The 22,115-nt window shown below is 42.0% G+C and overlaps 1 protein-coding gene across 1 annotated transcript in view; it reads right to left on the reverse strand.

The window, feature by feature from the left end:
• Nucleotides 1-18,991: 18,991 nt before the first annotated feature.
• LOC121369518 overlaps nucleotides 18,992-22,115 on the reverse strand; it is an 18,018-nt gene continuing 14,894 nt past the window's right edge. Inside the window, exons 3-4 of the mRNA XM_041494627.1 lie at nucleotides 21,167-21,214; nucleotides 18,992-19,314 (exon numbers count right to left, since the gene is read on the reverse strand). Of these exons, the coding sequence (XP_041350561.1) occupies nucleotides 19,112-19,314; nucleotides 21,167-21,214 (251 nt within the window). The 3' untranslated portion in view covers nucleotides 18,992-19,111. The remainder of the gene's footprint in view (nucleotides 19,315-21,166; nucleotides 21,215-22,115) is intronic.

Consider the following 22,115-nt stretch of genomic DNA (forward strand, 5'->3'; position numbering starts at 1 on the left):
TTGTATATATATTTTAATGATGTTGTATCTAGCTTACTTGAAAATGAAATTTTCAGAGAACAGAAATGAAATAAGTAACTTTTATACCCTCTTGCTTTTGAACAAGGCAGAGATTCAGCGAGAGAAAGATTTGTTAAAAAGAGAATCACAAATAAAAGAGAGGGAATGAAAAGTAAAGGACAAAGAAGTAAATTAAACATTAAAATAACCATGTAGGCCACTTAAAGAGTCTCCTAACCCTTGGTCATATTGACCGCAAATAAAAATTAAAAGAAAAGAAGTGAACAGTCACCACATATCCATTAATAGCTATAAGCAGATGCAAGACCGTTTTCAGTAGTAATAATATTAATAAAGATAATAATGGAGATGGTCCTAATACTATCGGATAAAAACAGTAATTTAAGTTAATATACGGAACCATCACCATATCCGACTTTCTCCATTTACATATATACATGTATCAATGTTCCCTTTTGAGGCTGATATTAATACATTAAGTATATTCTGTGCAAAAAGTATATAAATTAGTTTTTCTTTTAGCTGATGGGATTACCTCCATTATATTGACCCAAAAGGACATATATTAACACTCGCATGCATGCATGTGCCGACACACCACACTCACTCCCCCCCCCCCCCCCCCCCCCCCCCCCACACACACACACAATGCGCATGCCAATACATAAAAAAAGAGAATAATATAAAGACAGATACATGCACATGGGTATATAACTAGTATATCCTGCAAAGGTATAGGTGCGGGTGCGGACGCATATATACACACACAAGTGCGCGTATACACAGATATAACTTCTCTCTCACTAACCTCTAACAACTAACCACTATCCCACTGTCCTGGGCAGACACTTACAGCCGAGATAGCTGAGGTGTGTACCCAGGACAGCGTGCTTGAACTTTAATTGGATATAAGCATAATAATAAGATGAAAAACAAAAACAACCGCTCCTCTCAAAGAAAAAATAAACAAAAACAAAAACAAAAACACCGCACAACACATTTTAATTACGGCTATATGGCGTCGGACAGGTATGGTTAAGGATCACACAGATAATGAGAGAAAGAAAGAAAGTTTGTTTTGGTTAACGACGCCACTGGAACACATTGACTAATTAATCTTAGGCTATTGGATGTCAAACATTTAATAATTCTGATTCGTAGTTATCAAAGGAAACCCGCTACATGTTTTTTAATGCAGCAAGGGATCTTTTATATGCACTTTTCCACAGACAGGAAAGCACATACCACGGCATTTGACCAGTTGTGGTGCACTGGTTGGAACGAGAAAAAACCAAATCAGTTGAATGGATCGACTGAGGTGGTTCGAACCTGCGACGCAAGCACCTCAGGCGAGCACTCAATCGACTGAGCTAAATCCCCCCCCCCCCCCCCAGATAATGAAAGAGGCAACCCTCTGCTGCCTTCCAATCGGCTACTCTTTTTCGATTAGCAGCAAGGCATTTTATATATATATATATATATATATATATATATATATATATATATATATATATATATATATATATATATATACTATCATCCCAAAGAAAGGATAGTACATACCACAACCTTTGTTACACCAGTTGTGGAGCACTGGCTGTAACGAGAAATATCTCAATGAGCTCGTTGACAGGGATCGATCCCAGACCGTTTTATTACTGGGCTATGTTCCGTGACATTTACCTACAAATTTCCTGTAAACAGAATAGTACATACCACGGTCTTTGTTACACGAATTGTGGAGCACAGGTTGGATGGAGAAGGCTTGTTAAAAGTATCTTCTTGAAATGCATCCTAGTGATTGAATGTGTGATAATTCAGAAAACTTCAATTGATCACATATATAAGCATTTTCTCGCCTCCAAATAAACTTTGCACATTTTAGATTTTTACTTGTCAGATAGATTTACCCCCTTTTAAAGAACAATTTGTTTAAGTTAAAAGTTTTTTTGTTGTTTAACGACACAATTAGAGCACATTGATTTATTTATCATCGGCTATTGGTTGTCAAACATCTGATAATTTCGACATATAGTCTTAGAGAGGAAATCAGCTACACATTCCCATTAGTAGCAAGGGATTCTTTTATATGCACCATCCTACATACAGGATAGTACATACCACGGCTTTTAATATACCAGCCGTGGTACTCTAGCTAGAACGAGAAATAGCATCAGGCAAGCGCTTTACCACTCGGCTACGTCCCGCCCCAAAACATTTGTTTACAAACGTTTACTTTATTGAAGTGCCATTTCAGGAACTGATTCACGTGCCCTTTCTCCCTTTGCCCCTCCCTAAAATATGTCCTAGATCCGGCCTTGCTGTAAATGGTTGGCAAACAAACCAACCATTGCACATGTCCACTTGATGTATACAATATACAACAACTCGCCCATTAATGCCGACACTTGAACCCGAATACTGACAGGCCGGACATTAATGGCACGCTACGTCCGATACGAGATCCGCATTATTCAAATTGGCATCAACTTATTCTGGATGCCCGTGTGTAAAGTTCATTTGTTTGCGAAGAGTGTTTGCGAAGTAATGAATATAGATGAATGATCCGTGAAGTGGAAATCACACACATTTCCCCATGTCATGTCGATCTTGGGTGAAACGGGCGGATTTGGGGAAACGGAAAGGAAGGCAATATTTGTTTGACGACACCTTGAAGCATTTAAACTTCGGTCATATAGTGTCTAAAAATAATTTTAAAATTTTGGAGAGAGAGAGACCACTGAGAGAGTGAGAGAGAGAGAGAGGCGGAGGAGAGGAAGATTCCTCTGCCGCTACATGTGCTATTCCTACAGCAAGAGATATTTCTCCTAAGCAGGACAGTACATACCACAGGACACTGATTGGTGCAGAAGAAAGTAACTACTAGTATTCGGGCTACGTTTACCAGAAACAGCAGACGAAACACGTTCGTTAGTCTGCTTTATGGTCACAACATTAAAATCGTTCGCGAACATATAACCGTTTCTCATTGTCGTTGTACGCAGAGGAAACCCGCTTCTGCCATACAGACTGACACTGCGGATAGAAACCAGGATCTTTATGTACTTTTGTCATAGACTGGATAGAAAGGTAAACAGCACGACCTTTGATGTATCAGTTGTGGGTTGGGACTGGGTAGGAAAGTACGTGTCCACCGAGGGTGATCGAACCTACGACCCACTGCACCTCAAGTGAGCACTCTGCTACTGAACCGTTTGAAACAGTGTCCTAACTGGAATAGTGGTCCTAATATGAGCGAGGGCAGGACGTAGCTCAGTGGTAAAGCGAGGTCGGATTATGATCGTTTAGGATTCTCGTTCCAACCAATGCACCACAACTGGCATATCAAAGGCCGTAGTATTCTTGATGCCTATAACATATCCATTGCTATTAATGGAAAAATGTAGCGGGTTTCCTCTCTAATACTATAATGTAAAAATTACTCAATGTTCAGCATCCAATTGTCGACTATTAATAAATCAATGTGCTCTAGTGGTGTCGTTAAAATAAACAAACTTTATTTATGAGCGAGGAATCATGTATATACATATGGGGGAAGTGGTATCGGGTCGCCCCTAAACCCGCCTCTGACCTTAATTAAAAGTATTGAAAAGCTGCTTCCTCGACTGGCACAAAGTGTGGGAAATTGAAAGCGATACCGCCATTTCTCAGTTTTCAGTTTCAGCGATAACAACCAGCTCAACAAGAGCTCGTAGACGAGTGCTGGGATGATAGCGGCATACCGGAATCCGCTCGATTTTCGGTAGCTGTAAAATAAATCACTTGCTATATATCTCATGTATAGTGAGAATGGTCTATAAAAATAACTTTCTTGTCCGTAAAATAAATCTCATCTACAGATTAAAAAAACAAACTGGCTAAAAAATGTCTTTAAAACCCCCCAACAAAAAGGCGCCATACTATGCAGGTGTACGTAGAAGTGTTTAAAAGTTTGTTTTTCGTTAACGACTCCATTAGAGCACGTTCATTTATTTATCTTCGGCTACTGGATGTCAAACATTTGGAAATTCTGGCATAAAGTGTAAAAGGAAACCCGCTACAGTTTCCCATTAGTAGTAAGAGTCCTGGATCTGATGGATTTACTGCAGAGTTCTTTAAATTCTTCTGGACTGATCTCGGTCACTTTATAGTCAGGTCTATTAACAATAGTTACTCCATTAAGGAAATGTCCAGTGTACAAAAATTAGGTATAATTACATGTATTCCCAAAGCAAATAAACCTAAAGAATTTCTTAAAAACTGGAGGCCGTTAACTTTATTGAACTGTACTTATAAAATGGCATCTGGCTCTATCGCAAACAGAATAAAACAGGTATTAGATAAAATAATAAATAGTGATCAAACCGGTTTTATTAAAGGACGATATATTGGAGAAAACATTAGACTCATATACGATATTATGCAGTACACTGAAACACAGAACATTCCAGGTTTATTGCTACTTGTCGATTTCGAGAAGGCCTTTGACTCGGTATCGTGGTCATTCATAAATAAAGTACTTGATATTTTTAATTTTAAATCTTCAATTAAAAATAAACATTGTATAACAACTCCTTATCAAGAATATTGTAAAATGTTTTTCTGTCTGAACCGTTCATGCTAGAAAGGGGGTGTAGACAAGTGGACGCGTTGTCGCCATATATTTTTATTATTTGTGCTGAAATTTTAGCTATTATTGTAAGAAATAACGAAGTCATTAAAGGTATTGATATAGACGGCCAAGAATACCTTATATCGCAATACGCCGATGACACAAGCTTCATTCTTGACGGATCTTCCGAGTCCTTGTACGATACATTTAAAGTTTTTTTTTATTATTACGTAAGTATTTCTGGTTTAAAAATAAATTATTCTAAATCAAAATCCATATGGATTGGAAGTAAAAAGTTCTCTGACGAGGTTTTTTCACCATGCACGATGGAAATTGGAATGGGGGGGGGGAGGAGGGGGGGGCAACAGATTTTTGTATACTTGGTATTCATTTCTCAGTTACCTTGGAACATATCATGCATCTAAATTATAATATTAAAGTACTGGAAATTCAAAAATTAATAAAATTATGGTCCATTAGAAAATTAACGGTTTTGGGGAGAATAACAGTTCTTAAAACCTTAATAATGCCCAAGCTAATATATTTGCTAATATCATTGCCAGACCCAGGGAAAGTTTTTTTTTAAAAATATAACGACGCTATTTCATAAATTTATTTGGCAGAATAAACCAGAAAAGCTCAAACGTGATTTAATAGCACAAGGTTATAAAGCAGGGGGGTATTAAAATGTTAAACATATATCATTTTAAAACCTCATTAAAATGTTCATGGATACGAAGACTGTTGTTAAACAATTCAAAGTGGGTTACCCTTTTCAAATCCGTTACAGGTATCTCAAAGAACGATTTAATAATATATGGTGATCCTTTTATTTCAAAAAAATGCAATGAGATATCAAACGTGTTTTGGAAAGACACTGAGTTGGATAACTACTGAACAAAAACATAAGCCACAATCTGTAGATGATATTTTATCAGTTAATATTTGGCATAATAGTGAAATAGTTATAAATCATAAACCATTTTTATATAAACATTATGTCCAAAAAGGTATAATCTTCATAAACGATTTAGTAGATGATTATGGAGAATTTTTAAAGTATGAACAATTTTCAGAAAAATATCATGTTAATTCAAATTTCATTAGCTATGCTTCACTAATAAATGCTGTGAAATCATTCATATCAACATTCAGCGATTTAAGGGACGATCGTTTCAAAAAAGTGAATAATCCAATTTTCCCTTTTAGGTTAAGACTTGTTTTGAAAAGTAAACAGGGATGTACAGACATGTATTGCATACTCAGCCATAAACGCATAATCCCAAAAGCGCAGATTAAATATAGAAATCAAGGATTTAATTTTGACTCAAGTGATTGGGAACAATACAATGAATTACCTTTCCAAAGCATTAACGATACAACTTTATTATGGTTTCAGTATCGCATCCTACATCGGATTTTAGCAACAAACACTTTTCTATATATGATTCATTATGTAGATTCTAATATGTGTATATTCTGTAATAACTTCCCAGAACTCTACAACATCTATTCTATGAATGCACTCAGGTTAATACTTTATGGAAAGCTGTAGAAGACTGGGTTTTGTCCAAAACAAGAATTGTTGTCCACTTTGATAAAAATATTGTTATGTTTTGTATTATTAACTAAAAGAACGTTAATATAATTAACTGGCTAATTATTAACATTAAATATTATATATACTGTACGAAAATGCAAGAAAAAAAAATTAACTATCGCGTCCGTTCAAAACGTTTTGCAAAACAAATTTGAAATTGAGAAATATATTTATTTCAAAAACTGTAACTATGAAAAGTTTAATAAAGAATGGGCACAATGGCTCAACCTTTTTATATAGTGAAAAAACACACACAAAAAAACACCCATTACACTGAGATAACGATCTACTTAAAGGAAATACTTTTTGTGATAGCATGTTCATATAACATTCCAACACAGCCCCGACTGCTGTTCCTGTTATTATCATCAGTTTAATTCTGCTTCGTTACTCACTACCAACTTTAGGTTTTTCTTTCTCTTCTTCTTCTTCTTCTTTTTCTTCTTCTTGTTCTTCTTGTTTTTCTTGTTTTTCTTCTTCTCTCGTTGTTACCTTTTTTTTCTTTTTTAAAGTCCTGGACCATAAGGCGTGCATAAAAGTAAGTACTATTTTATTTTTATTTGTACCTGCATATATCAGAATAGAATGTAATGTGAGTACGTACGTTCGTGCGTGTATGCGTATGTATGTGTGTATGTTTGTATATATGTATGTATGTTTACACATGTATGCATATTAATTTTAAGATAAATTAAGGCGGTGTATCAGGGCTCCCCAACCTTGGCACTGTCTAATGGTCTGGGGACAATTAAAAAAAAAAAAGAAAAAAAAAGAAGAAGAAAGAATCTTTGTACGGACAGCACAGAACATACCACCGCCTTTGATACACCATGCATATATATATATATATATATATATATAAGTACATGCTTTATACTATTATACAAACAGTATTACACCTCCGACCATCCAAAGATAAATATACATGTTTATAATATTCATCAATTACAGTTCAGGTAACTTGGAAGTTGGGAGCGTGGTTGTGCATCCCCAACACCCTCTCCTAGGATTCGTTCCTACTGTATTCCACTTATCCGAGAAGAAGTCCAGACGCACTGATCTACCAGTATGAGAAGGTCTAATGACCGCCCATTGTGACTGAGTACACTTACTTATTATAATACATCGACTCAGAAATACACGATGAGAGACACGTGGAACTGCTCCAATATCACCTGGTGTTGGCAGACCCTAGATCTTCAGGTATTTGCTACACAGATCATTAAAAACACTTAGAACACGTTCATGACTTTCCAGAATAGAAATAAAAGAAATGTTTGTTTAAAGCCATCTTTTTACTTTGCTGTAATCACCTGCTAGTGTTAGATATTAGTTTGGATGTCTAATATGTGATACCGACCTCGGTGGTGTTGTTTATAAGTCATCGGACATAAGGCTGGTAGATACTGGATTCGCATCCCGGTACCAGCTCCCACCCAGAGCGAGTTTCAACGACTCGGTGGGTAGGTGTAAGACCACTACACCCTCTGCTCTCTCACAAACCACTAACAACCAACTACTAACCCACTGTCTCCCACCCAGAGCGAGTTTCAACGACTCAGTGGGTAGGTGTAAGACCACTACACCCTCTGCTCTCTCACAAACCACTAACAACCAACTACTAACCCACTGTCTCCCACCCAGAGCGAGTTTCAACGACTCAGTGGATAGGTGTAAGACCACTACACCCTCTGCTCTCTCACTAACCACTAACAACTAACCCACTGTCTCCCACCCAGAGCGAGTTTCAACGACTCAGTGGGTAGGTGTAAGACCACTACACCCTCTGCTCTCTCACTAACCACTAACAACCAACTACTAACCCACTGTCTCCCACCCAGAGCGAGTTTCAACGACTCAGTGGGTAGGTGTAAGACCACTACACCCTCTGCTCTCTCACTAACCACTAACAACTAACCCACTGTCTCCCACCCAGAGCGAGTTTCAACGACTCAGTGGGTAGGTGTAAGACCACTACACCCTCTGCTCTCTCACAAACCACTAACAACTAACCCACTGTCTCCCACCCAGAGCGAGTTTCAACGACTCAGTGGGTAGGTGTAAGACCACTACACCCTCTGCTCTCTCACAGACCACTAACAACCAACTACTAACCCACTGTCTCCCACCCAGAGTGAGTTTCAACGACTCAGTGGGTAGGTGTAAGACCACTACACCCTCTGCTCTCTCACAAACCACTAACAACCAACTACTAACCCACTGTCTCCCACCCAGAGCGAGTTTCAACGACTCAGTGGGTAGGTGTAAGACCACTACACCCTCTGCTCTCTCACAAACCACTAACAACCAACTACTAACCCACTGTCTCCCACCCAGAGCGAGTTTCAACGACTCAGTGGATAGGTGTAAGACCACTACACCCTCTGCTCTCTCACTAACCACTAACAACTAACCCACTGTCTCCCACCCAGAGCGAGTTTCAACGACTCAGTGGGTAGGTGTAAGACCACTACACCCTCTGCTCTCTCACTAACCACTAACAACCAACTACTAACCCACTGTCTCCCACCCAGAGCGAGTTTCAACGACTCAGTGGGTAGGTGTAAGACCACTACACCCTCTGCTCTCTCACTAACCACTAACAACTAACCCACTGTCTCCCACCCAGAGCGAGTTTCAACGACTCAGTGGGTAGGTGTAAGACCACTACACCCTCTGCTCTCTCACAAACCACTAACAACCAACTACTAATCCACTGTCTCCCACCCAGAGCGAGTTTCAACGACTCAGTGGGTAGGTGTAAGACCACTACACCCTCTGCTCTCTCACTAACCACTAACAACTAACCCACTGTCTCCCACCCAGAGCGAGTTTCAACGACTCAGTGGGTAGGTGTAAGACCACTACACCCTCTGCTCTCTCACAAACCACTAACAACCAACTACTAACCCACTGTCTCCCACCCAGAGTGAGTTTCAACGACTCAGTGGGTAGGTGTAAGACCACTACACCCTCTGCTCTCTCACAAACCACTAACAACCAACTACTAACCCACTGTCTCCCACCCAGAGCGAGTTTCAACGACTCAGTGGGTAGGTGTAAGACCACTACACCCTCTGCTCTCTCACAAACCACTAACAACCAACTACTAACCCACTGTCTCCCACCCAGAGCGAGTTTCAACGACTCAGTGGGTAGGTGTAAGACCACTACACCCTCTGCTCTCTCACTAACCACTAACAACTAACCCACTGTCTCCCACCCAGAGCGAGTTTCAACGACTCAGTGGGTAGGTGTAAGACCACTACACCCTCTGCTCTCTCACAAACCACTAACAACCAACTACTAACCCACTGTCTCCCACCCAGAGCGAGTTTCAACGACTCAGTGGGTAGGTGTAAGACCACTACCCCCTCTGCTCTCTCACTAACCACTAACAACTAACCCACTGTCTCCCACCCAGAGCGAGTTTCAACGACTCAGTGGGTAGGTGTAAGACCACTACACCCTCTGCTCTCTCACAAACCACTAACAACCAACTACTAACCCATTGTCTCCCACCCAGAGTGAGTTTCAACGACTCAGTGGGTAGGTGTAAGACCACTACACCCTCTGCTCTCTCACAAACCACTAACAACCAACTACTAACCCACTGTCTCCCACCCAGAGCGAGTTTCAACGACTCAGTGGGTAGGTGTAAGACCACTACACCCTCTGCTCTCTCACAAACCACTAACAACCAACTACTAACCCACTGTCTCCCACCCAGAGCGAGTTTCAACGACTCAGTGGGTAGGTGTAAGACCACTACACTCTCTGCTCTCTCACAAACCACTAACAACTAACCCACTGTCTTCCACCTAGAGCGAGTTTCAACGACTCAGTGGGTAGGTGTAAGACCACTACACCTCTGCTCTCTCACAAACCACTAACAACCAACTACTAACCCACTGTCTCCCACCTAGAGCGAGTTTCAACGACTCAGTGGGTAGGTGTAAGACCACTAAACCCTCTGCTCTCTCACAAACCACTAACAACCAACAACTAACCCACTGTCTCCCACCTAGAGCGAGTTTCAACGACTCAGTGGGTAGGTGTAAGACCACTACACCCTCTGCTCTCTCACTAACCACTAACAACTAACCCACTGTCTCCCACCCAGAGCGAGTTTCAACGACTCAGTGGGTAGGTGTAAGACCACTACACCCTCTGCTCTCTCACAAACCACTAACAACCAACTACTAACCCACTGTCTCCCACCCAGAGCGAGTTTCAACGACTCAGTGGGTAGGTGTAACACCACTACACCCTCTGCTCTCTCACTAACCACTAACAACTAACCCACTGTCTCCCACCCAGAGCGAGTTTCAACGACTCAGTGGGTAGGTGTAAGACCACTACACCCTCTGCTCTCTCACAAACCACTAACAACTAACCCACTGTCTCCCACCCAGAGCGAGTTTCAACGACTCAGTGGGTAGGTGTAAGACCACTACACCCTCTGCTCTCTCACAAACCACTAACAACCAACTACTAACCCACTGTCTCCCACCCAGAGCGAGTTTCAACGACTCAGTGGGTAGGTGTAAGACCACTACACCCTCTGCTCTCTCACAAACCACTAACAACTAACCCACTGTCTCCCACCCAGAGCGAGTTTCAACGACTCAGTGGGTAGGTGTAAGACCACTACACCCTCTGCTCTCTCACAAACCACTAACAACCAACTACTAACCCACTGTCTCCCACCCAGAGCGAGTTTCAACGACTCAGTGGGTAGGTGTAAGACCACTACACCCTCTGCTCTCTCACAAACCACTAACAACCAACTACTAACCCACTGTCTCCCACCCAGAGCGAGTTTCAACGACTCAGTGGATAGGTGTAAGACCACTACACCCTCTGCTCTCTCACTAACCACTAACAACTAACCCACTGTCTCCCACCCAGAGCGAGTTTCAACGACTCAGTGGGTAGGTGTAAGACCACTACACCCTCTGCTCTCTCACTAACCACTAACAACCAACTACTAACCCACTGTCTCCCACCCAGAGCGAGTTTCAACGACTCAGTGGGTAGGTGTAAGACCACTACACCCTCTGCTCTCTCACTAACCACTAACAACTAACCCACTGTCTCCCACCCAGAGCGAGTTTCAACGACTCAGTGGGTAGGTGTAAGACCACTACACCCTCTGCTCTCTCACAAACCACTAACAACCAACTACTAACCCACTGTCTCCCACCCAGAGCGAGTTTCAACGACTCAGTGGGTAGGTGTAAGACCACTACACCCTCTGCTCTCTCACTAACCACTAACAACTAACCCACTGTCTCCCACCCAGAGCGAGTTTCAACGACTCAGTGGGTAGGTGTAAGACCACTACACCCTCTGCTCTCTCACAAACCACTAACAACCAACTACTAACCCACTGTCTCCCACCCAGAGTGAGTTTCAACGACTCAGTGGGTAGGTGTAAGACCACTACACCCTCTGCTCTCTCACAAACCACTAACAACCAACTACTAACCCACTGTCTCCCACCCAGAGCGAGTTTCAACGACTCAGTGGGTAGGTGTAAGACCACTACACCCTCTGCTCTCTCACAAACCACTAACAACCAACTACTAACCCACTGTCTCCCACCCAGAGCGAGTTTCAACGACTCAGTGGGTAGGTGTAAGACCACTACACTCTCTGCTCTCTCACAAACCACTAACAACTAACCCACTGTCTCCCACCTAGAGCGAGTTTCAACGACTCAGTGGGTAGGTGTAAGACCACTACACCTCTGCTCTCTCACAAACCACTAACAACCAACTACTAACCCACTGTCTCCCACCTAGAGCGAGTTTCAACGACTCAGTGGGTAGGTGTAAGACCACTAAACCCTCTGCTCTCTCACAAACCACTAACAACCAACAACTAACCCACTGTTTCCCACCTAGAGCGAGTTTCAACGACTCAGTGGGTAGGTGTAAGACCACTACACCCTCTGCTCTCTCACTAACCACTAACAACTAACCCACTGTCTCCCACCCAGAGCGAGTTTCAACGACTCAGTGGGTAGGTGTAAGACCACTACACCCTCTGCTCTCTCACAAACCACTAACAACCAACTACTAACCCACTGTCTCCCACCCAGAGCGAGTTTCAACGACTCAGTGGGTAGGTGTAAGACCACTACACCCTCTGCTCTCTCACAAACCACTAACAACCAACTACTAACCCACTGTCCCAATCAGACAGCTCAGATAGCTGAGGTGTGTGCCCAAAACAGCGTGCTTGAATCTTAATTTAATATAAGCACGAACACAAATTGAAATAAATGAATGAATGAATCGGCGGGGCAATTTCAGTTTCTTGCAATTTTGCACTGTGTCAAAAATTACAAAATGTTTGACATCCAATAGCCCATAATTGATAAATCAATATGCTCTAGTGGTATGGTTAAACAAAACAAACTTAAACATATTAAGAAGACCCACCTGACATGTAAAATAATAATTACGACCCCCCCCCCCCCCCAGTCCTTTCTCCCTAGGTGATCAATTGTGGAACTTCCCTTACTATAATTTGTGTCTGCCAACATTCTGCTTACATAAACCTAAATCATTCTGATTTCTTTGGCTAGAGGGTATCACATCCATTGTGTCAACACACAAGGGCCAATTTATTTATTACTAAAGCCGCATTTGGGTCCTTACATGGCTCGTAAAAAAATTCTTCTTTTTTTTGTTGTAATAAAACCGGTTTTGTTTTAAATAATTTTTTTGTTCACGTTAACTTGTGAAGACAAAATCAATAAATAAACTGCTACAAACCTACTCTTCGGGTTTCATATTACGTTCTGTAAATCATCACTATAATAAAAATGTTTGAGTTACTACCGTCTTTAGTTACTTTAGTAACGGCTGGATTAATAACAGCTATTTGAAAGAATGTCTTGCATTGTAAAGATTTGAAACAAATAGCACACAGTGGCTTCTAGTCTATTTAAATTGATTTTCGGACTTATACCCTGGTAGGGTTAAAGCACGCTGTTCCGGGCACGCATCTTAGCGATGTTAAAGTTAAAGCTCTTTTTGTTTAAGGATACCACAAGAGCACAAGAGTGTTACGTACTGGCGCAGGGGATAAATAAATCCTTTCTGGCCTCAAAATTGTCCCCTGCCGTTGCTGGGACTCGAACCTATGGCACTGGATCGCCCGAAAATTGCATGGCTAACCACGATGCGCTCTAAGGCATCCATAAAAAGGATGCTCTTTAACTCAACCACATGCATGGGGCCTACAATCTACGCGAGTTTCAATGACTCAATGAGTAACGGTCGATCCCGCTTACATGCATGAAACAGTGGGCCGACCTGGCACTGGGTAGTATGTATTGATGTGTGAATATCTATATATTGTATGTATGTTGAGGTTGACTGTTACATACATAGATATTATAATGCACTGGCGTAGGGGATAATTAAATCCTTTCTGGCATCAGAAATTGTGCCGTGCCGTTGTTGGGACTCGAACCTTTGGCACCGAGTCGCCAGCAAACTTGCAGACTTGCCACGATACCTTTTGAGCTATTCTGGCCTCACAAATTGTCTTTAGTTACTTTAGTAACGGCTAGATTAATAACAGCTATTTGAAAGAATGTATTGTAAAGATTTGAAAAAAAAAGCACACAATGGCTTCTAGTCTATTTAAATTGATTTTCGGACTTATACCCCAGTACGGTTAAAGCACGCTGTTCCGGGCACGCATCTTAGCTATGTTAAAGTTAAAGCTCTTTTTGTTTAAGGATACCACAAGAGCACATTGATTAATTAATTATCGGCTATTCGATGTCACAACCTGCTATATGTTAGCCATTAGCAGCAAGGGACCCTTTTACGCATTATAACACAGACATGACAGCACATACCACGACCTTTGATATACCAGTCGTGGGCATTGGTTGGGAGGGGAAACCCAATCTCTCTCTCTCTCTCTCTCTCTCTCTCTCTCTCTCTCTCTCTCTCTCTCTCTCTCTCTCTCTCTCTCTGTATACGCATGTGCATATGCATGTCTATGTGTATGTGTTATATATATATATATATATATATATATATATATATATATATATATATATATATATATATACTGAAAGGAAAAAGAAACGTCGGGTCATAAATTGTGGAAAAAGTCCTAAATAAGTGGGTGGATTTTAATGGAAATTGTATAAATAACTCATTGGGTTATTGTGCGTTATACCCTGAATCCACATTCAATGAAGTGTGATAGGGAGCGGCGTATGGTAAGACAATGAAAATCACCAAAAGCACGTGCAAAAGCATGATTCTGACGTAGTCGGGGGGGGGGGGGGTACAACTCATATCACATTGTAGTGTTACCTGTTACAGAACACAATCCGATGCGTTATTTTGGTAAAACTTTAATCGCCATTATGCCACGCTTGACCGAAGTTGAGAGGGGTCAAGCAATTTCACAGCTCATGCAAGGTCATACACGTTGCCGTGCAATTTGGTGTGAATGTTCGGACCATACAACGTCTTGTGATACGTTTACGGGTTACACGAAGGGTTGCCGACCGTCCCCGGTCCGGGCGCCCACGTCTAACGTCACGCCGAGAGGACCGAACAATCAGGCTTGCGCATTTACGCGATCGTCACGTTACTGCCACCGAAACTTCTCGCAACACCATAGGAACCCACAATCGTCCCATCCACCCCAAAACTGTAAGGAATCGGCCGAGAGAGGCCAATCTCGTCGCGCGTCGTCCCTACGTTAGTCTCCCTCTGACGCTATTAAGTCAACAACGTCGGATGAATTGGCTGCGTGCACATGCACCGGGAAGGTTCCGCATAATGCAATGGAGGCGTGTACTGTTCACGGTTGAATCACGGTTCACACTTTTCCGGTCGGACGGGCGACGTCGCGTGTATCGACGTCGTAGGGAGAAATTTGTCGACGCTTGCGTTGATGAGAGGGACAGATTTGGGGGTGGCTCAGTCATGGTCTGGGGTGGAATTTCCCATGGGTTAAAAACGCCTTTGGTGGTCATCGCTGGGAACCTGACAGCCGTCCGATACAGGGATGAGATCCTGCAGCCTCACGCCGTGCCCTTTGTCCAGCAAAACAACCTGACATTACAACAAGACAACGCGAGGCCGCATGTTGCAAGAGTGTGTAGGGACATCCTTGAAGCGAACAACATCGTCCCCCTCGACTGGCCCGCTTACAGCCCCGATCTGTCCCCCATCGAGCACTTGTGGGATCAGTTGGACAGGAGAGTGAGGAATCGTCCAAACCCACCCATCACCCTTGCCCAGCTCAGAGATGCCTTGGTAGACGAATGGAATAATATTCCAATGAGGAGTGTGAATGCCTTGATGAATTCCATGACCAGGAGGGTCAGGGCAGCTACACAGGCACGGGGTGGTCACACACGGTACTAGTGAGACCAGTGAGACTAGTGGACTCATATACAGACTAACGAGAATTAAATGACATGTGACGGATACTAATGAATTATTTCCATGAGTGTTTGATTTCAATTATAGGGGGGTACCCTCATTTACAATCGAATTATGTTGCCATTTTCTTTCACATTTCAATAAAAATTGACAGTTTTATCATTAGTGTCCGTCCTTCTTAGATATGTAGTACAATTGTACATATCCTGTCATACAATTCGATCTTTCTTTTTCCTTTCAGTATATATATTTATATTATTTATTTATTACCCCCAGCAGGCACTCATAGCGGGGAAAATAAAAATAATAATTTGTCACTGAGAAATTATCATGCACTGGTTTGATGTACACTACTATTGGACGATTTGACGCCAACAAACCAATCACCTTGTCGGTACTAAATATGACGTCATCACGATTTGGCAAAGCACACACAATGATGTCACGTAGTTTACAGCGTTTGCGTTTACGTCTTTCTAGTTTCAGTGTTAAACTTATGATAAAATGGCAGTTTAATGCAATTCATTATAGATGTTTTTGTTTTTTTTACCAAGGCCGTAGCTAGCATGGAGGCAAGAAAAAATTAAGAAAGCATTATAGAAACTTAAAGAAAAGCAGTTTTAGACTATTAACTACTCCGTTGCACCCCCCCCCCCCCCCCCCCACCCCCGCCCAAACAAAAAATCCTAGCTACGGCCCTGTTTACAGAATATATAGAAATTTGGGTTTTTAAAATTAAGTTAAAGCAATACCCAGAACAGTAAAATAGTTTACGTCGTTTCTATATACATGGACGTGTAGCCGATGTAGGCTATATCGAAAATAAAGGCTTAAAAAAACAAAAACAAAAAAAACAAAACAAAATAGTTGGAGTAATAAATAGAATAACAAACTCGGTACCAGTTATTATCAAATTTATGTCCCTCGAGAAATAATTTTCACTCGGGACATAATTTTGATAATAACTGGTAACTTGTTTATTATCCTCTATATATACTCTGTCAAAAAAGAAACGAATAGGCGATAGGGAAAAAAGAAAAGTGTTTGATTTTACAAAATATCAGGGTTTTTTTGTACAATGTTTCTGAATGACCATGTTTATTAATATTCCTGGAATGAGACAGCATGCCCAAATGCACCCTAAAACAAATTTAACGCACGTTGTGCGACAATTGTAGGAAGTCGGCGTGAAATGGCCAGATTTTGGCGAATGCACGTGAAACTCGGGGAGAAGATTGGGGTAGTGATGGGTATTTAAAGCTGCAATGCTCGCAATGATGTCTCATGTCCATTTCGACGTAGACGAGTTACAAAATGCCAAGACTAAGCCTGCCGAATCGAAACATTGCAATAGGCCGCCTCCAGTTAGGTGAATCGCAGTCAGCAATTGCACGCCACATGAAAACGTTCACCAGAGCAGCATTTCACATCTCTGGGACAGGTACCAGTAGTTTCAATCAGCTGAAAACCGGCCCAGAAGTGGAAGACCTCGCATAACAGCTGCAGCACAAGATCGCTATTTTTGGGTTCTGCATTTGCACCTAACTGCCACAGCAACGAACACTGCTGGACGCACACCTGGTTTGAGAAGGATGTCTGCACAAACCATTCGGAACCGGCTTCGAGAAGTTGGTTTACGGGCTAGGAGACCGTATGTTGGTCCCGTCCTGCGACGTCAACATCGACATTTACGTGTTCGCTGGTGCACGAATGTACAGGGGTGGAACTTGCGAAACTGGCGGCGAGTATGGTTCAGCGACGAGTCACGTTTCCTTCTACAGCGACGTGATGGACGACAACGTGTTTACAGACGCCGCAATGAACGTTTTGCCAACAACTGCGTCGCCCAAGTTGACAGATTCGGTGGAGGTAGTGTCATGATGTGGGGAGCCATCTCATACACCGGCAGAAGTGAATTTGTGTTCGTACAAGGCAACCTAATAGCTGTACGCTACCGGGATGAAATTCTTCGCCGTCACATGCTTCCCATTTTGGATCGACAGAGAGAACTCTTTCAGTAGGACAATGCCAGGCCGCATACGGCACGTGTAACAATGTATTTCCTACAGAATAAGAACATTAATGTGCTGCCATCGCCAACAAGATCGCCAGATCTCAACCCCATTGAACATCTATGGGACGAAATGGACAGACGTGTACGCCAGCGTGACCCGGAGCCTCAGACGCTTCCGCAACTGTCACATGCACCGCAGGAAGAATGGGCTAGGATTCCACGTGCCCGGATTCAGAGACTCATTCAGTCTATGCCAAGGAGATGTCGCGCAGTGATTGCTGCTGCTGGTGGCCACACAAAGTACTGATTTCAGCGCCCTCGTGCGACGCTGTTTGGTGACGAAAACGCCCCCCTCTCCCCACCGCCGTCAGTCCATAGCAAGAACATTGTCACATACTCATGTCAAATGTGACTGTGATACGATCATAAATAACGAAATTATGTCACTTTGTATTAAAGAAATAATTCCATGAATATTTCGCCTATACGTTTTGTTTTTTTGACAGAGTATATATACATACATACATACATACATACATGTATATGTGTGTGCTCGCGCGCGCGCGCGTGTGTGTTGGTGTGTGTGTATGTGTGCGTGTGTGTATTAACACTCAACAGCAACCGCTTTAAAATATGTCGTGGTTTGGTCACTGGTCTCGCGAGCTCCAATGACCGCACATAATGTTTTCATTATATACAATCCATTTAGATAATTAGATTACATAAGACATTAACACGAATGAATGACACACACATGCGCGCGCTCCTACTCACACACACACACACACACACACGCACGCACGCACACACACAGACACAAGAAAGAAATGAAAGAAATGTTTTATTTAACGACGCACTCAACACATTTTATTTACGGTTATATGGCGTTAGACATATGGTTAAGGACCACACAGATTTTGAGAGGAAACCCGCTGTCGCCATTACATGGGCTACTCTTCCGATTAGCAGCAAGGGATCTTTTATTTGCGCTTCCCACAGGCAGGATAGCACAAACCATGGCCTTTGTTGAACCAGTTATGGATCACTGGTCGGTGCAAGTGGTTTACACCTACCCATTGAGCCTTGCGGAGCACTCACTCAGGGTTTGGAGTCGGTATCTGGATTAAAAATGCCATGCCTCGACTGGGATCCGAACCCAGTACCTACCAGCCTGTAGACCGATGGCCTGCCACGACGCCACCGAGGCCGGTCACACACAGACACAAAAACACGCACCAACACACATAAAGACATACATACACACACACACACACACACACACACACACACACGAAAACACGAAAAACAGCTTGAATGTTTTTGAATTTATTAAACTGCATAACATCGATTTATGTCGCTTTTACAGAAAACAGCATAACAGTTCCAAGAACAGCATTCGCAAGACACCAAACCGAGATTTAATTAGAAAACTACACAAAGTTTATATTGCGATTGGACTTGATCCCGTCGCACGACTTGAAAATGGGGTCGAAATAATGGTAACGTATGCCTCCGGAGGCGTCCACACATGCCGCATGGAACAGGTTTCCGTTCTTGCACACGTACAGCTTTTGGTTGTTGGCCCAGTCTGGATAGATCATTGATGCCGTCGCGGGACAAGGGTAAACGCACTCTGAAACATTAACGCAAGAAAAATTAATACTCAAAGGCGTACCGGCTCCTATTTTGTGTGTGTGTGTGTGTGTGTGTGTGTGTGTGTGTGTGTGTGTGTGTGTGTGTGTGTGTGTTGGATAGGGGAGGGGGTGGCGGCGGGCTGTTTTTTACCAGAAGTAAATGAAAGTGCCCGAATCTGGATAACAACTTTCAGTCATGTTAGTATTACTACCAAACAACTATATTAGGATTTGCAAACGAAACACTATGCACATAGGCGTACGGGCTCCCATTATTGTAGGGGCACATAGGCGTACGGGCTCCCATTGTTGTAGGAGGACAGGCTGGATTTTGCCCGAATTAAATGAAAATGCGCGAATCTGGATAACAACATTTATTTATATTAGCATTACTGTTAAACAGACTATTTAGAGTTGCAAATGAAACACTGCACGCTTTTTTACATTGATTACAGCTAATATTGCGGATAGAACGATGGAAAAAAACATGATGAAAAGGTTTCAAGGCAGCTCATTTTGCCGGAAAATCTCTGTCATTTTTGCCCGAATTTGAGGGATTTACTCGAGCACCCCCCCCCCCCCCACACACACACACATACACACACACGCACACACACCCCGTCTCGTACACTTATGTTAATGTTGAAAATAAATATCTATAAATTGTAGTTCCAGTCCAATATTATGCTGTAACGAATCGAGAATAGTATTGAAGCCCTGGTATCGCCTCACCATATAGTAATATAATATGCACGGCCTTTTTAAACAGTTTCTCATCGTTCTGACCGCTTCTCCTCGTTTGATCTGCACTGCCAACTGTCTTCTTTGTATTTACGGGATATTGCACTTCTTGTCGGCAGGTCCAGTAGAATACATTACACCAACAGTGCTAAATATTGCGTACAAAAATGAGTTTAATACAACCGCAGTGGATGTCGCCATCTTTTTCACTTAACATGGTGGTCTTTTCTTCTCTTTTTTGTTTTGCGGGGGTGGGGGGGGGGGAGAGGGGGGGTGGAGCCCAGTATAAAGCTACCACCCCCATCCATCTAAACTTGCATGCATAGCACGAGTTACATCTATAGTCCGTCCCACAGGGAACGCCTTTTTTATACTATGGAATTTACTACGGAACTATGGAAGTTATTTATGTCCAAGCCGATTGACTTATAAATTGCACAAAAAAATAGTATATTTTTGCTATTTCCAAAACGCCAAAAGAAACTATGCTCTTTTTAAAATGCCCTATTTTCTAAAATATTAACACACATTTATTAACTTAGTTATGGATAGCACATACCATGGCCTTTGATATACCAGTCGTGGTGTACTGGCTGGAACGAGAATCCTAACATGGATTTTGTTTGCAATCATGCCTTACTGTTAGTGTTGGTGCTATCCATTATTTCTTCCCATCAGTATATATGGACACAAGGGGCGGGACGTAGCCCAGTGGTAAAGCGCCCGCTTGATGCGCGATCGGTCTAGGATCGATCCCCGTTTGTGGACCTGTTAGGCTATTAACCTTTCCAGCCAGTGCATCACGCCTGGTATATCAAAGACCGTAGTATGTGCTATCCTTTCCGTGGGATGGTGCATATAAAAGATCCCTTGCTACTAATGGAAAAATGTAGCGGGTTTCCTCTCTAAGAGTATATGTCAAAATTACCAAATGTTTGACATCCAATAGCCGATGATTAATAAATCAATGTACTCTAGTGGTGTCGTTAAACAAACGAAACTTTTATTATGGACACAAGCGACTTTGCAAAGATTTTCCGTCAGATAAACCGACGTGGAAAGTAACATTTAATTTCAGTGAGAAAAAAGTGAGATTACTGTTATACGTACTTGTGGACTGGTCCACTGGGATTAACGGAACGTTGCCTCTCGTCGGTGCTGAAAATACAGAAATAAAACTTTTAATATGCAGTAAATCAGTAAATAGGTACATGTATATGAATATGACAGATGGGGGGGTAGAGAGAGACAGAGAGAGAGAGAGAGAGAGAGAGAGAGAGAGAGAGAGAGAGAGAGAGAGAGAGAGAGAGAGAGAGAGAGAGAGAGAGAGAGAGAGAGAGAGAGAGAGAGAGAGAGAGAGAGAGAGAGAGAGAGAGAGAGACGTCATTATGTTTGTTTTAAATGCTTGAATATTAAATATATTTGAAACCCAGAAATTATACCATTCGTGGATCACTGGAAACGGAGAAGTACGAACCATTTAAGCTTGAGCCCCACTCTACACTTGAAGGTTTTAAGCCCTGTCTACACTGTCAGACATTTGTCCAAAAATCATTGCTGGACAAGGCGGGACAAATGTCCCCATCTGTTCACGTTTGTATATATTTATGTCTACATGATGCAACATTCTTGGACTTTTGTCCACATTTGTTGCTGGTTTTTGACGTTTGTTTAGAATTTATAAATAAAAAATAGAGCAAAAATGATATTATGCTTCCAACTCCGTTCACTTTGTTTTCTTGGGCACTATTCTGGCAATTAACATCCGTTTTGTTGTTGTCTGATTGTCATCCATTTGTGAGGTTTTTCTTCACAGTTCTAGAACATTTTCATTAACAATAAAGTTCAAACAAGTAAGTATCTAAATACAAAACGTTACAAACTCCAAAAAACCATTAATTTTACTAAGTCGTTTTTGTTTATTCCTTAAAATTACCGATGTCGGGTCCACATGACTTAAAATGGAGGAAGATAAAGTAACATTCGGTGCGTGTGACATGACCCACACGTACCAGATCAACAAGGCCAAATCATTTAATTTGTATGATTTTTAAGCCCC

This window comes from Gigantopelta aegis, chromosome 3 (genome assembly GCF_016097555.1).
Source record: "Gigantopelta aegis isolate Gae_Host chromosome 3, Gae_host_genome, whole genome shotgun sequence".
NCBI lineage: Eukaryota > Metazoa > Mollusca > Gastropoda > Neomphalida > Peltospiridae > Gigantopelta > Gigantopelta aegis.